At 41.4% G+C, this 16,824-nt stretch overlaps 1 protein-coding gene across 1 annotated transcript; it reads left to right on the top strand.

The window, feature by feature from the left end:
* Positions 1-1,070: 1,070 nt before the first annotated feature.
* On the top strand, positions 1,071-1,770 carry LOC138956228 (putative eggshell protein; the record flags this gene model as incomplete). Its single annotated transcript, XM_070327639.1, has 2 exons — positions 1,071-1,342; positions 1,596-1,770. Coding segments are annotated over 2 exons (447 nt in total), but the record flags the coding sequence as incomplete, so codon positions are not given.
* Between the last annotated feature and the right edge of the window lie 15,054 nt (positions 1,771-16,824).

A 16,824-nucleotide genomic window follows, 5' to 3' on the forward strand; every position in this document is an offset into this window, starting at 1 on the left:
GATATATGTTTATCAATGTCGCGTTGTTCGGTATCTTGCTCCACCGTGCTTCGTGAGCACATGCGTACTAGATAGACTGTCAGCCAATCAATACTGGCTTTCATCATGAATATTTGTATTTTGACGTGAAACTTGTAATCATCTTGTTCTCGCGCTCAAAAGCCGCCGCGTCATAGGATGGGTGCTGATGAGAAGACGAAGGCCGCAAACTAACTTTATTTTACAAGGATAAAGGTTTAAGGCACATTGCCTTGTCTAACAACCTGTCCTTAAACAAATACTAAACATATAGTATTCACTAAAGAAGCATACAAATGGAAAGAAATAATAGAAGTAAAAAATGCTAAATGTAACCAGAATATAAAATGGAATAAATATGATGCGGAGAAACTTAGAAAGAACACAACAAAGAAGAGAAGAGGAAATGAACCCCCCCACACACACACAGAGACACACAGAGACACACACACACACACACACACACACACACACACACACACACACACACACACACACACACACACACACACACACATACACACACACAAAAGGGAAAGAGAGAAAAAACTAAAATAACTACAATAACTAAAATAACAACAACAATAAACAAACAAACAACAAACAACAAAATACACGCATAAATGCACACACACACAAAACACAAACAAGCAAACAAGCACTATAGCGAGTGACAATGTCGTTGCCATGTTGCTGTTCAACGTGCGGAAAACAATTCCAGATTCCGTTTTCTCGAAATGCCACCAGCACGCAAGCTGCCAATTGACGGATACACAGTTCGACTGCATCGCCTTTGAAGCGTCAATGGGAACCACAATTCAATTATTTCCAAAACGCTTCTTCTGTACCGATTAGGTCGTTGTTGCTACCAGCTATTTATATTATCAAAGTATATGCCCTACCTCATATACAACGGCCATTATTTTTCATTTTAAATCAAAGATTTTATTTATCACATAGAGTCAACAAGGAGATGAAAGGAATATTTAACATGAATAACTTTGCCAAACTATGTAGTTGTTAACTTATTAATTGAGGTGTACGGTTCTAAGGTGTATGGTTCTGAGGTGTACGGTTCTGAAGTGTACGATTCTGAGGTGTATGGTTCTGAGGTGTACGGTTCTGAGGTGTATGGTTCTGAGCTGTATGGTTCTGAGGTGTACAGTTCTGATGTGTACGATTCTGAGGTGTATGGTTCTGAAGTGTATGGTTCTGAGGTGTATGGTTCTGAGGTGTACAGTTCTGATGTGTACGATTCTGAGGTGTATGGTTCTGAAGTGTATGGTTCTGAGGTGTACAGTTCTGAAGTGTACGATTCTGAAGTGTACGATTCTGAGGTGCAGTGTTCTTAGGTGTACGGTTCTGAAGTGTACGATTCTGAAGTGTACGATTCTGAGGTGCAGTGTTCTTAGGTGTACGGTTCTGAGGAGTAGTGTTCTCAGGTGTACGGTTCTGAGGTGTAGTGTTCTGAGGTGTACGGTTCTCAGGTGTACGGTTCTCAGGTGTACGGTTCTGAGGTGTGGTGTTCTCAAGTGTACGGTTCAGAGGTGTAGTGTTCTCAGGTGTACGGTTCTCAGGTGTACGAGTACGTATGATTCCGAAGTGTACGGTTCTGAAGTGTACGATTCTGATGTGTACGTTTCTGAGGTGTACGGTTCTAATGTGTACGGTTCGGAAGTGTACACCTCAGAACCGTACACCTCAGAACCGGACACCTCAGAACCGTACACTTCGGAACCGGATAATTCGTAACCGTACACCTCAGATCCAAACACCTCATTAATGCTTCTCTGATTAAATGATATATGAAGCAACAGGTCGTATACACACACACACACACACACACACACACACACACACACACACATACATACACGCACACGCGCGCACACACACACACACATACACATATATACATGTCTTCATATTTATACGCCACCAATGTAATTTCTCAGATTGAGATAATAAAGTTAATTTAATTTTGATACAAGCATTCATATATGACTAAGTGCCAAAAGGTGCTCACAGAACAGAAGACGACTTTGTTTTACAATAAAAATGTTTCTAAAAACGTGTGTCTGCTGAAAATTGGTGTGTGTGTGGATGAATGTGCGAAGAGATAGTGGACATAATTTCGTGTGTCTGACTTGAACGGTTTTGAAGTTATCTTTGTTTAAAGTCAAAAATAACGCCAAAACCGGCCATCTGAAAAAGGACATCGTGATACCTCGTGTTTTGAATATGCCACAGAAAAATAACAAGAAGCACAAATGAATTGCATTTAGTTTGATTGAATGCCTGAAACATCGCTTTACAGACGAGACCAAACGTCAAATCTAAATCTCGAGAGAATTTTTTTTTTTTCGATAACCGAATTTTAAGGTGTCGCACGCAAGATGTGTCGTCATCACGGCATACATTTTTCAATCGCAGATATTTACTAAATTTCTTTTTCAAAAACTCTGGAATTGATGTCGACACGTCAAGCGATAACGGTGTATCAAACTGCTGTCTTTCAAGTAATCCAGCAAAGACTGCAGAACTTTTGAACAGCATTTTTGAAAACGATTTGAAAATTTAGTCATATCTTGCGTGCGACAAAATGTTCGGTAATTAACGGTTATTTTCTTTTAAAAACAAAATTTACATGTACAAAGATCTACTTCATCTACGGAACCACGTGACACATTCTGTGTTCAAAATTTGTGAAGAAATCACGAACCACGAATGCGCTATCAAGTGTTGAAATTATGTCGTCAACATCTTTTCAGATCTTGCGTGCGACACCATCTTGCGTTCAACATAAAATGTCCTACCTTATCGAGTTTAATGGGTAAAACTAACTATTTGTTGTCTTAGTTTAATCTTCTTAATTAAAAGCGTAATAAAACCGAACTTCCAAGATGAATTTTAATTGAGATTAGCGAAAGAGCGGGCACGCAAGTCGACCTTAAAGTAAAAGAATGATAACACGAGCGTTTGTCGTGTTGTCTTGCGTGCAACACATTGTCCAAAAAGGAAAATGTATAGACGTTTTTTAAGTTGAAACCTTGAAACTTCACACACATTTGGGGTTTAATCGCCCCCATGCATGGTAAAAGTCTTGTTGACCCTTGTCAGATTTCAAGGTCACGGCTGGGTCACATGTGGTTCAGAAAACGGATGAAACATATTTTTTCAGAGATTTTTGAAGCTAGAACCTTCAAACTTCAAACAACGCTTTTGCTTAATGATTGTTCAACATGGAGAATTCAAGGTTGATCCTTGAGAAATGTGAAGGTCATAGCAGGGTCTCGCGTGGGTAAAAAAAAAGGAAATTGTATTGAACTTCAATTTAAATAAAACCAAAGTCTGGTTGATCTGTTTTAAGATTTAAGGTCAAATCTGTTATTTAAGTGTTATTTAAGGTCAAATCAAATAGAAATTTGTTGATGCTTAAATCTTTGAAACTTCCAACAGGTTTGAGGTTTGACAACTTCTGGACTTTGAAATCTGGTATGGTTGATCCTGGTAATATTAATTAGTCAAAACATCAAGATCAACAATTATAAAATAAGCACTTTCACCAATGTCAAGTGAGCAATAGCAGCAAACGTGAGTCTTATAAAGATTATCACTTTTTGTGTGACCTCAACTTGACCCCTCTGAATGCTCTCAATCATGGAAATTGACCACACTTTGATTATAACCAAACAACATCAAAACTTTGGAATGTGTGAAGTTTCAAAGGTGTTGCTTAAAAGGCGTTCGTGAAAATGACAATTGTATGTGTCTGACTTCAATGCGACCCCGCTGCGACCTTGACGTTTGATTTTATCAACCAGACTTTCATCATGTGTGAATGACTTCAAACACTATAAAACTAGTTGCATAAATTGACAATTTTTCAAAGTTTAAGCCAGATGGCACTGCTGTGACCTTGAAATTTGACAAACATTAACCAGGCGGTCACCTTTTTTAGAAAATATCCTTAAAGGATCTTTAACCTTACTGTGACCTTGGAATTTGATGAGGTTTAATTTAACTTGCGTAGTGTGCCAAGTTTCAAGGCCCTAGCTTCAAAAAAATATGAGAAAACCTCATTGAAAAATGTATATGTTTGACCTCAACGCGACCCTGCTGTGACCTTGACTTTTTCAACCAGACTAGTTTAATCGTGTGTGAACATTATACACTAGAACTGTGTGTATTTTCAAAGCTCGTGCTATAAACGCGCTGAATAAATTGAAAATATTCCACATTTGGACCAGATGTGACCCCGCTGTGACCTTGAACTTTGACAAAGATTAACCAGCAGGTCACTTTTAATGAGGTTTTATAAAAATGCTGAAAGTATGTGAAGTATGTAAAGTCTAACTGATCTAGTATTAAAACATGTAAGACGTGACAACGACAATTTTCCAGTTTGCAAAGGAAATTTAACCTCGCTGTGACCTTGAAATTCAATGTTGTTTAATGTGATGTGCACCATACCTGGAAGTCATTATACTTTGGTTGTGTGCCAAGTTTCAAAGCCCTAGCTTTAAAAACGTGCGAGATAACCTTAATGCTATGACTCAGTGCCGTTTTGAATGATATAACGAACAAAATTATCGTTATTTGTAAAATCATTTGGGTAAATTTATCTTTTCTTTTCGTAATTGGGTTCCAGCATCTGTTGTCTTAACAAAAATCACAATATCAGTCGTGTTTGTCAACTTTTATTTTTTAGCCCCTTTGTCCGCTTTTCGTGCGCACCTTTTGGCACTTAGTCATATACACACGAACAAACAAGTCGCGTAAGGCGAAAATACAACATTTAGTCAAGCTGTCGAACTCACAGAATGAAACTGAACGCAATGCAATTTTTCAGCAAGACCGTATACTCGTAGCATCGTCAGTCCACCGCTCGTGGCAAAGGCAGTGAAATTGACAAGAAGAGCGGGGTAGTAGTTGCGCTGAGAAGGATAGCACGCTTTTCTGTACCTCTCTTCGTTTTAACTTTCTGAGCGTGTTTTTAATCCAAACATATCATATCTATATGTTTTTGGAATCAGGAACCGACAAGGAATAAGATGAAAGTGTTTTTAAATTGATTTCAAAAATTTAATTTTGATCATCATTTTTATATTTTTAATTTTCAGAGCTTGTTTTTAATCCAAATATAACATATTTATATGTTTTTGGAATCAGAAAATGATGAAGAATAAGATGAACGTAAATTTGGATCGTTTTATAAAAAAAATATTTTTTTTACAATTTTTAGATTTTTAATGACCAAAGTCATTAATTAATTTTTAAGCCACCAAGCTGAAATGCAATACCGAAGTCCGGCCTTCGTCGAAGATTGCTTGGCCAAAATTTCAATCAATTTGATTGAAAAATGAGGGTGTGACAGTGCCGCCTCAACTTTTACAAAAAGCCGGATATGACGTCATCAAAGGTATTTATCGAAAAAAAGAAAAAAACATCCGGGGATATCATTCCCAGGAACTCTCATGTAAAATGTCATAAAGATTGGTCCAGTAGTTTAGTCTGAATCGCTCTACACACACACACGCACAGACACACACACACACACACACACACACACACACACACACACACATACATCACGACCCTCGTCTCGATTCCCCCTCTATGTTAAAACATTTAGTCAAAACTTGACTAAATGTAAAAAGAGAAAAAGACAGAATAGCACGTTTCGAAATGTGTAAGCTATGTGCGTCCTGATCAATCAATCTTAGTGGTATAAAAAAAAAGTTAAAAGTTCGAAGCAAACCAGAACCTTTGGCATTTTCAAAATCTCTCTCTCTCTCTCTCTCTCTCTCTCTCTCTCTCTCTCTCTCTCTCTCTCTCTCTCTCTCTCTCTCTCTCTCTCACTCTCTCTCTCTCTCTCTCTCTCTCTCTCTCTCTCTCTCTCTCTCTCTCTCTCTCTCTCTCTCTCTCTCTCTCAACTGCGCCCCGCTCCCAACATTCTTTCAGTTGTCGCGTTCTCCGTTCCAGTCTATCTACTTCCTAAGCATTCTACTAACTCTTTTCCTGGGACACCATGCAAGGGGAGAACGAGCTCCGCAAAACGAATGAAAGCGTCTGGGCGAGTCACGCCCTCAAGAGACACAAATTTGTCCGAGCGGTGATGCAATTTGCTCGAGTTTTTCCGAAATCTTCCCGTCTTGCAACAAAAGCTTTCAGGGACATTGAATTCAAACGTAACACGCTGAGTAAGTCTTCTGACGAACGCGACTCAAGCTCTGAAACGTTTTTCTGGCATCTTCGGGACTTAATTAACACTGAGCAACCTCTGAAAATGTACTTTGTTTTCAAATGTGTTTGTTTTGTTTGCTTGTCTGTTTTGATTTGTTTTTCTTTGTTCGTTGTTGTTGTTTTTTCTACTCAATTTTCCCCATTTTATTCAATTTCTTGTATATACATTCGATGATATTGATGTGTGACCGTGTTTATCCCCAACAAATGAAATATAAATAGTGTGTGTTTTGACGTGGTTTTACTGGATCGTATTACAGATTGCCAGAGTTTTACGAGAGAGAAGATTTTGTATTTATACAAATTTAAAAAAAATCAGGTTTCACTGAGTTATGAAAAGCGCGATCACTGGAAATAACAGTAACTTACAGCTAAAGACAACTTTTGAGCGACTGTGTTTTGAATATAACGGCTCTTGTTAACGTGTAACTATACTGTGACGAAACTCGACTTCAAACGCTGGAGAGCAGTGCACAGATGCTTGGCATTGATGTATTCATCGTGCTGTGGGAGCACATTTGAGTAAAAAATTCCACATGTGCTTTCATTCAAGTTATCCTAAAGTCGTCTCTCGGAGAACATTCTTGGATTTTGTTCGTACACCTCAGACAATACATCTTTAATTCGAGTTTCAACATTTCCAGACGCCGATGTTTTGTGTTGATGCAGCATTTGAACCTCGAATGATCCATTCTTCCTAGCCTCTCATTAATTGTGCCAACGCGAAGTTGAGTTCACGAAGCTGACTGCACAAAGCTTCGGCGCTGAATTAACGGTAAAAACACTTCGCAAAGTCGACTCCGGGCTCAATTCACGGCAGCCTTTACGTGTGAACGATCTTTGAACACACCTTACTTTCCATGTGAATGATTGAATCAGTCAACCATCACAGACCTGCCCAGAATCTTTTGCTGACCACATTACAAAAATCATCTTCTCGGCTGCGTTCTGTATAGAGTGGGAATTGTTTTGCTGAGTTCATTTTGCATGTTGATACCGGTGTCAGTTACGAAATTAATAGACGATGTTTGGAAATAACTCTGTAAACTGCGGGGCAAGATCTGAGATGGTGAGTCGAATTATTTAAAAGAGAACGGCTGTCCCTTTAAAGCACAGGGAATTTCCAAGATTCTGTCTAACATCTTAAACGACAGAGAGCGGTTTCTAACGAAACTCGTGGACGCAGTGGCTTCAATCAAATTGGAGCACGAATTCCCCACAGACTCTGAGCGCATTAAACCTCTCCTGACTTTCTCTGTAAGTTCCAAGTTTTATCCTCAAACCGAGCTCACACAGTTTAAGCTAAATACAGAAGGCGTGACTATGACCAGACGCGGTTTGCAATCAGAAAATCAGCAAACAGCCTTCGCGGGTTAGAATCGCCATTTTGACGGGCGCATTGGCTAAGTGGATGAGGCGCCGGCCTCCCGTGCGGGAAGGTTGAGTGTCAACTTTCACATCTCGGCCCCGCCTGGTGGGTTAAGGGTGGAGATTGTTCCGATCTTCCAGGTCAACCTATATGTGCAGACCTGCTTGTGTCGTATCCACCTTCGCTTGTACAAGCAAGCACAAGACCCAGTACACACGAAAAAGATCGTGCAATCCTTGTCAGAGTTCAGTGGGTTATAGAGACACACAATTAACAAGCATGCATCCCCCGGAATCTCATTTCTCATTTCTCATTTCTCATTACTTTATTGTCCCATCGCTGGGAAATTCGGGTCGCTTCCTCCCAGTGGAAAGCTAGCAGCAACGGAGTCGCGCTACCCAGGTGTCTGCGTGTTTAGGTGTATTCAGCCACCTGCACTTATGGCAGAATGACCAAGGTCTTTTACGTGCCATTGTGATGACACGGGGGTGGGACATGGCTTCCGTCTCTGGGTCTGCACATAAAGTTGACCCGTGTCCGTCCCGGCCCGAATTCGAACCTGCGACCTTTCAATCACAAGTCCAGTGCTCTACCAACTGAGCTACCGGGCGAATGGCTGCCCGCTAACTGACGGGGTAAAAACAGTCATACACATGTAACTATACAAACCCACTCGTGCAAAAACAACCAACACGAGTTTCTGAGTTTCAGCCCAAGAACGCAGAAGAAGAAAGAGAAGAAGAAGAATCGCCATTTTGACGTTCTTGAATACGAGTAGCCTACACTTCTTGTCATACCAGTGCTGTGTGCAGTCCTGAGCGCCTTTACAGTCGCCGTCGTACGTTTGGATTTATCGTCTTGCTCGTACTAAATAGTAATTAGTCAGGCACACTATTGAGGTCTAACGAATGACGTATCACAACGTGCGCGGTCGTCCTTGGCGGTCAAGAAAGCCGCGGGCGCCGCCGCGATCATTGCGCAGACGACACTTCTAGACCGCCAATATTTTTTGTGCGCATCACGTGCTCCATATTAATCGGCCGGAAACGAAGCAATTGCGAAACCTGGATACTTCCCGTGACAAAACATCTGCTCACTATCGGGGATCTGTCGAGGCTTTTAACTTCCACTTGGTCAACACACACACACACACACACACACACACACACACACACACACACACACACACACACACACACACACGCACACACACACACACACACACACACACACACACACAAAGCTGCTTTCTGCGCAGAGTGAGTATGTTTGCTGAATACATTTGTTATGTTGACACCGGTGTCAGATACGAAATGAATTCAACAAAAATTGCCACTCTGCACAGAAAGTAGCCAGGCTGTTGAATGTTGGTATGTGTTCCAGTGGAGAGAGGTTCTCACCCTTTGTACAAGCTTGGACAGATCTATGATGTCTGACGAGATGCGTTACGTGAGACGTAATTTGTGACCCTCCACCACGGAATGAGTCGCATGTCACCTTTGCATGATTTTCATATGTTTATATTTTCACAAAGAGTTTTTTATGCTCTATCCAGTGGTGAAAACCGTTTTAGAAAAGAGCAAAAACTGTTTGAGTTATAAGCCTGCGACTAAGGTGACCCTCACACTGTTACCAGACACTCCCCGGACTTATATTAAGCCTAGCACAAAACCGCGCGAGGTGACATGCGACCACAGAGATATAGAATATTCTATATCTCTGTGCATGCGACTCATTTCGTGGTGGAGGGTCACATTTATCTTTAATTCGAACACAAACACATGAAAGCAGATAGCCCCAATAATTGCCAAGTCAGCTTTTACTCGCGCGCAGTGTGCAAAGAGGATGTATCGTTCAGATTCTGTAAGCCACGACATATCTTCAACATCTCGAAAGTAGAAAACCAGGAATCACTCAAATAACAGTGTGTGTGTATGTGTGTGTGTGTGTGTGTGTGTGTGTGTGTGTGTGTGTGTGTGTGCGTGTGTCAGGGGGGGGGACTTGCGTGCGCGCGAGCGTATTTGTGGTTTTATTGCTAAAGATACAGAGACCTTTCCTAATGCAACAATATTCTGCTTTCGTTTCGGTTTTTTCAATCGCTGCTGAGGAAAAAATGGAGGTGGCTGGTTCAAATCGAATTAGGAGAGACGGTTCCAATCTTATTTGGATGGAAATGGGAGATATGAAAAAAACATTTTTTTACGCTCAGGAGATCTATGGGTAATTTGCGTCATCAAGTCTCATTACGGCCATGATTATTTAGATGGATGTGAAATGGGGGAGAGAAGGTGATAAACAAAATAACCTCTATCTCTCTGTCTCTGTCTTTGTCTCTCTCTATCTCTGTCTGTCTGTCTACGTCTCTCTCTCTCTCTCTCTCTCTCTCTCTCTCTCTCTCTCTCTCTCTCTCTCTCTCTCTCTCTTTTTCCCTCTCTCCTCACATTTCTGTGTGACATGTTTAAAATCGATGAAGGAATGCTTCGTGCTTAAACTTGGGGAGCCTAGCGTAAAGCTCGAAAGCTGACGTTTAAAGCCAAAGAAGAAAGATAAAAGAAATCAGCTTTTCAGACTACGGCTTTTCCACCCCGATCGACTCTGAGAGGATTACCTTCACATTTATTTTTTTTCTCACAGATTCCAATCTCTTCCTCTTGCACATGCAGATGTATACCTTAAAGGCACAGTAAGCCTCCCGTAAACCATCACAGATACTGTCAGGCTTTTACACACAGTACAAACACCCTTCCATTTGAACGCTCACAAAACGGGAACATCCTAGGTGCCCAACGTAAAGAGCGAGCAATGTTTCAAAGAATTAATGTTGCGGAGAGAGTGTCAGAGACAATCGGACCGTGGTGCGTTTTGGCGCTAGACCTAACTTTTCAAAATCTAAATAATAAATTGACAGCTTGTTACACAAACATTCTTAAATCATAAAAGAATTCTTTTTTCATCAAGACAAGATCAGTACAATTCGAAGTTTTGAAAGTTTGAAAAAAGAAAAGCCCGGAAGCAGGGTCGTGGTTCTCGTAGCAGACGACGGTTTATACCTATCGCCAGTTCCTCTGAACAGTCAAAAGCCAAAGCCATCGCTAGAGTTCTTGTGAACCACAGCCGTTTGTTTCGTGCATAGTCAGAGGTACTTTAATAACGTGCTATTGCTGATAAGCTCACAGCGAGTCGCATTCAAATTACTAACTGACGACTACATTGTGAAAAAGGTAAACTTGATCACACGGGTTCACGATGGCTCAGGGGTAAGATAAACCACGCAAAAATAAATTCTTTGAAAATTGCTCGCTCTTTACGAAGGGCACCTAGGATGTTCCCGTTTGATGAGCGTTCAAATGGAAGGGTGTTTATACTGTGTGTAAAAGCCTGACAGTATCTGTGATGGTTTACGGGAGGCTTACTGTGCCTTTAAAATTGTTCAAATCTCATGGGGGAAAACGCGTAACGTCGAGAGGCGTTAAAGTCCCTCCGTCCTTGGTGCAGTGGATTTTCTTCGATCGGCATCCTCTTCCATCTTCTATTCTGAGTCTACACGGCTCTCATGGCTATCTTAGAATAAAAGAAACAATGCAAGAAGAAAAAAAACTAAATAAATAAAAATTAATTGGCAGTGAGTTCCATAGGACCGCACCCGAATAAAGAAGGCTTGATTTGAAAAGGTCAACAACAACAACAAAATACAAGAAAAAAATCATTTGAGAAGAGAGGAGGCTCTTTGCGTAATATATCGCAAATAAAGGGCAATGCTTTGTGATGATAACGCTTTCACTCTCAGTACTTCGAGGTGCAGGAGGGAACATATACTTGAAGAGATTTAAGCGCAAATGTTTTGTCTACAGAACTGTGTGAACACAGAAGCGCCGATACCAATCGTAAAGAACAAAGCATAATCTGGACGTTTGTAAGGGGGTGCTGGGAACATGTTTTGCCTTTCAGGAATACATGGTAGTGTAACATCCGGAAAATGTTTGTCTGATAAAAATCTTGGGGTCCGACAAGAAGCATTCATTTTCTTAGTTCTCCTCTCATGTTGGTCGCCTTTTATCCCTGATATTTTCTTCTTAGATATCGAACCCGATTCCTTTCCACCCTGGCTCCTCCGCCTCTCCCCCCCCCCTCCCCCTCCTCCCCCCCCCCCCCTCCCCTTAGCCCGTTCCCTCGGCATGCTTCTCCTTACTCACTCTTTATGAGTCTGTCTTTTTTCTTCTGCTCCGCCGCCTTCTCGGGCGATTTCAGTTCACACGTTTGTGGTTTTCAGGAATGTAGAGAAACAAAGCCAGAATGCAGTTCTTGACTAACAATGCTTTTTCAACAAGGGAACCCGTTCAAAAAGTTAGACCCCCTAACCCCACTAACTGACCTCCTTAGAAATAGGAGGATAGGCTAGGATCCAATAATTTTTATTATTACAATTTTTAAATTTCGAGGTTGCGCTCTCTTGTTTTCGTTGCGATGATAATCTAAAAAGGTTCCTGCAATGTATCGATCCTGATCCCGAGACCCCCCCCCCCCCCCCCCACACACACACACACACACACACACACACACATCACCCCATTATTGCAAATCATCAGGCCATCATGAAAATATCCCGTCATCTACCAACTCCCAGGCAAGAAACCCCCAACTCCCCCCCCCTCCCTCCCTCCTCCTTCTCTCCTCACAACCCCTGTTGTATAGACTGGGTGGACTGGGTGGCCGAGTGGTAACGCACTTGCGCTCGGAAGCGAGAGGTTGCGAGTTCGACCCTGGGTCAGGGCGTCAGCAATTTTCTCCCCCCTTTCCTAACCTAGGTGGTGGGTTCAAGTGCTAGTCTTTCGGATGAGACGAAAAACCGAGGTCCCTTCGTGTACACTACATTGGGGTGTGCACGTTAAAGATCCCACGATTGACAAAAGGGTCTTTCCTGGCAAAAATTGTATAGGCATAGATAAAAATGTCCACCAAAATGCCCGTGTGACTTGGAATAATAGGCCGTGAAAAGTAGGATATGCGCCGAAATGGCTGCGATCTGCTGGCCGATGTGAATGCGTGATGTATTGTGTAAAAAAAAAATCCATCTCACACGGCATAAATAAATCCCTGCGCCTTGAATATGTGCGCGATATAAATTGCATAAAAAAAATTTTTTTTTAATTAAAGGCATATGTACTCGATGACTATACACGCTAATTGCCTTACCAACAGCTGGAGACATGCTAAATTAAGTTCCCTGCAAAATATTGTGGTCTAGGACCCCTTCAATGTTGAGATATTTGAATTTTCATTTTGATCTGGATCGTCCTATTTATAGATTTGGCAACACATGTAACGTTGATGCAAGGGAGAGAACTCCGCGGCTTTGTTGACATCCTCACTTTTTCAGAGGCTAGAACAAGCTGTAATGCATGTATTATGGTCCGCGCATGGTGACATATCGTCATTATATGGTCTTATGGTGCGTTTGACATCGATTGTGGGCAAACTACACTTTGTAAACACGGGAGTGCGTTAGTATGCCTTTAAAAAATCCCTGCGCTTAGAACTGTACCCACGGAATACGCGCGATATAAGCCTCATATTGATATTGATTGATTGTTATGCAGAGTTTCGGTACTTCTAAGAAAACATTTATCCCAAAAGTGCCAGGTGCATAGCAATAACTGTTAAGGTATTTAAATGGCACAAATTATACTATATATAAATAACAGTTCAAATTGCATTAACAATAGACTTGCAAAATATGCTACATAAACAAACTATTCTGTGTACACAGTTATGGAATGCAATCACGATCAATTAAAACATCAAGTTACACAAACAATAATTGTTCGTTAACGAGGTGAAGTGAATCACATACAAAAAAAGTGCACATTCTATACCGTAACAACAACGCCAGCAGCCCTGAGCATGAGTGGAAGTGATGGATGCTAAAGGAGAGAAGGGAGATACTGATTGGGCGGGAGACCATTGACAGTAAATGATCATTATGACGTCTTAGGCTGAGTGTTTAGGCAAACATACCCCGTGCAATGCCTTTTGTTTGCCGTGACCCACATTAAACACTGACCCTGCCTCATAGCTCACACAAACGGATATTCCGTGCACAACGAAGCCGTACGGGCGCTGCTACTTTATCGGTTCTTGCGGTTTTAATCCCTCCTCAGTTTCAGGATGGTAGCAAAAATCGACGTTGTCGTGGAATTTTGGCGTAACTCGTTTTAAACAGGTTTTCAGGAGGAGGACAAAACTGATTATTTGCATTATAAAATAGTGTTTATTTTCGTTCCTGGTATGGATAGAAAGATGAAAGAACGTTAAATCATGTATTCACGCCGTAGACGGTGGCTGCATGAGGAATTGCCTCCGCACTAACTTACACTGCTGAAGAGCAACACGCAGGGTGAGTTTCTGCACAAAATCGTCTCTGTTTTCTCCAAAATGACATATCATCACATTACAGGCGTTTGTACTTCGACCTAAGGTGTTATAGCATCCCATCATCGATTTTATTCTTTTCTTCGATGCATTTGTTAACGTTGAGCTTCGATTATTTATGCTTTTCTTGCAAAGTTTGCGTAAATTCTGACTTCCCACAGTTATTACGGAAAATCAAGGTTATCAATCAAACTGCAGTCTATTGGAATATCATTATTGTTTATTAGTTGACATGTGGTCCAAGTTGTGTCATCCAAAGTCACGCGGTTGGAGCGTAATTCTGGAATCTGTACCACGACTGATCGATTTTGCGGCTGCCCACCTACGAAGAAAAGAATAAAATCGATGATGGGATGCTATAACACCTTAGGTCGAAGTACAAACGCCAGTAATGTGATGATATGTCATTTTGGAGAAAACAGAGACGATTTTGTCGTGCAGAAACTCACCCTGCGTGTTGCTCTTCATCGGTGAAAGTTAGTGCGGAGGCAATTCCCCAATGCAGCCACCGTCTACGGCGTGGTATTGTCAATCGTTTTTAAGAGAATAGTTCTTACGGAGAATGATTTACTTCGTCTAAAGCACAAAAACATTAAAATCGCCAAGAATCGAGTTACTCCAAACTTCCACGACGACATCGAAATGTCGTTTGGATTCGTCAGTCGACAAAGCGCTCAAAAACTTCTCAGCTCAAATCGACGAAAACTTAACCGTCATGTTGTCAGATCTGGCGAACTTTATTTATGATGGAGGAGAAGAAGATGTCATTGACTGCCTTACACGTCGGAAAACTCGCAGAAACTATGATGGCCGTTTCGGCATATTTGCAGAAGAAACGAAATCCTGGCAATTCTAGCTATATGCCTGCTCGTTCAGCATTTGGCAGCAAAGAACGACACCACACAACGGAGCGTGTTCTGATGATACGGCGTTAAACACTTGAAACGGGCACAGCAAAACAAACAAACGAACAAGCAAAAGTGCAGTCTCTCTCTCTCTCTCTCTCTCTCTCTCTCTCTCTCTCTCTCTCTCTCTCTCTCTCTCTCTCTCTCTCTCTCTCTCTCTCTCTCTCTCTCTTTACGCTCTTTTCCAGTCTCTTCAAGTTTCTTTTAAAAACCCGCGAACAAGAACAAGGAGAACAAGAGGAACAAGAACAAGGAGAACAAGAGGAACAAGAACAAGAAGAACAAGAGGAACAAGAAGAACAAGAACAAGAAGAACAAGAGGAACAAGAACAAGAAGAACAAGAGGAACAAGAACAAGAGGAACAAGAACAAGAGGAACAAGAACAAGAGGAACAAGAACAAGAAGAACAAGAACAAGAAGAACAAGAGGAACAAGAAGAGCAAGAACAAGAGGAACAACAAGAACAAGAACAACAAGAACAAGAAGAACATGAGGAACAAGAACAAGAAGAACAAGAACAAGAAGAACAAGAGGAACAAGAACAAGAACAAGAAGAACAAGAGGAACAACAAGAACAAGAACAACAAGAACAAGAGGAACAAGAACAAGAAGAACAAGAACAAGAGGAACAAGAACAACAAGAACAAGAAGAACATGAGGAACAAGAACAAGAACAAGAAGAACAAGAGGAATAACAAGAACAACAAGAACAAGAACAACAAGAACAAGAAGAGGAACAACAAGAGGAACAAGAAGAACAAGAACAAGAATAAGAAGAACAAGACAAAAGAACAATATCACGGAAAGTAGCACGTCCTGTCGGTGACAGTTTACGACAAGTGCCAATTAGTTCACACATAACTACAGTTACTGTCATCGTTCTCTCTTCGCTGGTGTAGTTTGGCAGTAAACCTCGTCTTTACCAGAAAAGAGCATATTTACAGGAGGATTGTATCAACAATGAGAGCGTCGCCCCCGTCTTATCGAATTTCAGAGAACATACAAAGAAACCTTCGTCACAAAAACGTGGATTTTCTGTTGAAGTACATCGATTGTTCTAGCAGCGTTGTCTGCGACGGGTAAACGGAGCAAAGAGACGCCGTTTAGAGCTTTCACGTGAACACGAATGTGGACAAACTTCAGTTTTTCCCACATACGTAAGAGAGACCACCCATTAGATAACAATATCGTTGAATTCACACGTTAGTATATCAAGTAAATGAGTTCATGTCAAACTAGTCTGGTAATGCTCCATGATGCTAAAGTCACCGAGACAAACGTAATTCTGGAATCACTTTTGCGCTTGCTGTTTCCCATGGAAGAATTTTAGAACTAACACTGTCTCAGATCTGCTCATGCTTTTACATGGGAGAAGACCATTGCTCCACTTGTTCACATACCAAAAGTTAACAGCCAGGGTGCTCTCTGTTTACAGTGCTATTTTTCACAGAATTAATAAATTGACTAAAAGAGACCAGTGCCTTTTTCGGAAATTAATTCATCAAAAAATTCCAACTCGCCACACCAAGCAGTCAGGGTGTTGATTTTTGGTATCAGACCAAATGGAGGGATCTTCTTCTTCTTGTTGCCGCTACACGTGGAGACCAGTCCAATTGAGAAATGTAGTGGTCATCTGCAGGGACGCCGCCGTGCCGTACAGCTTATCCTGGATGGGAGTCGGCTCCGGCCACATCTTCCTTCTCAACAACTGGAAGTTCCCGCAGTCTTGTATATAGGATGTGGTGGGTATCCTGCTCTGCTTCTCCGCAGGGACACATCGGGGACGGCACAACTTTCAGCTTTGAGTGTTCAGCCTGTTGTGCCCTGTTCGCAGCCTGAAGATGGTAACCTGCTCT

The sequence above is a fragment of the Littorina saxatilis genome, unplaced genomic scaffold (assembly GCF_037325665.1).
Source record: "Littorina saxatilis isolate snail1 unplaced genomic scaffold, US_GU_Lsax_2.0 scaffold_2244, whole genome shotgun sequence".
Classification (NCBI taxonomy): domain Eukaryota; kingdom Metazoa; phylum Mollusca; class Gastropoda; order Littorinimorpha; family Littorinidae; genus Littorina; species Littorina saxatilis.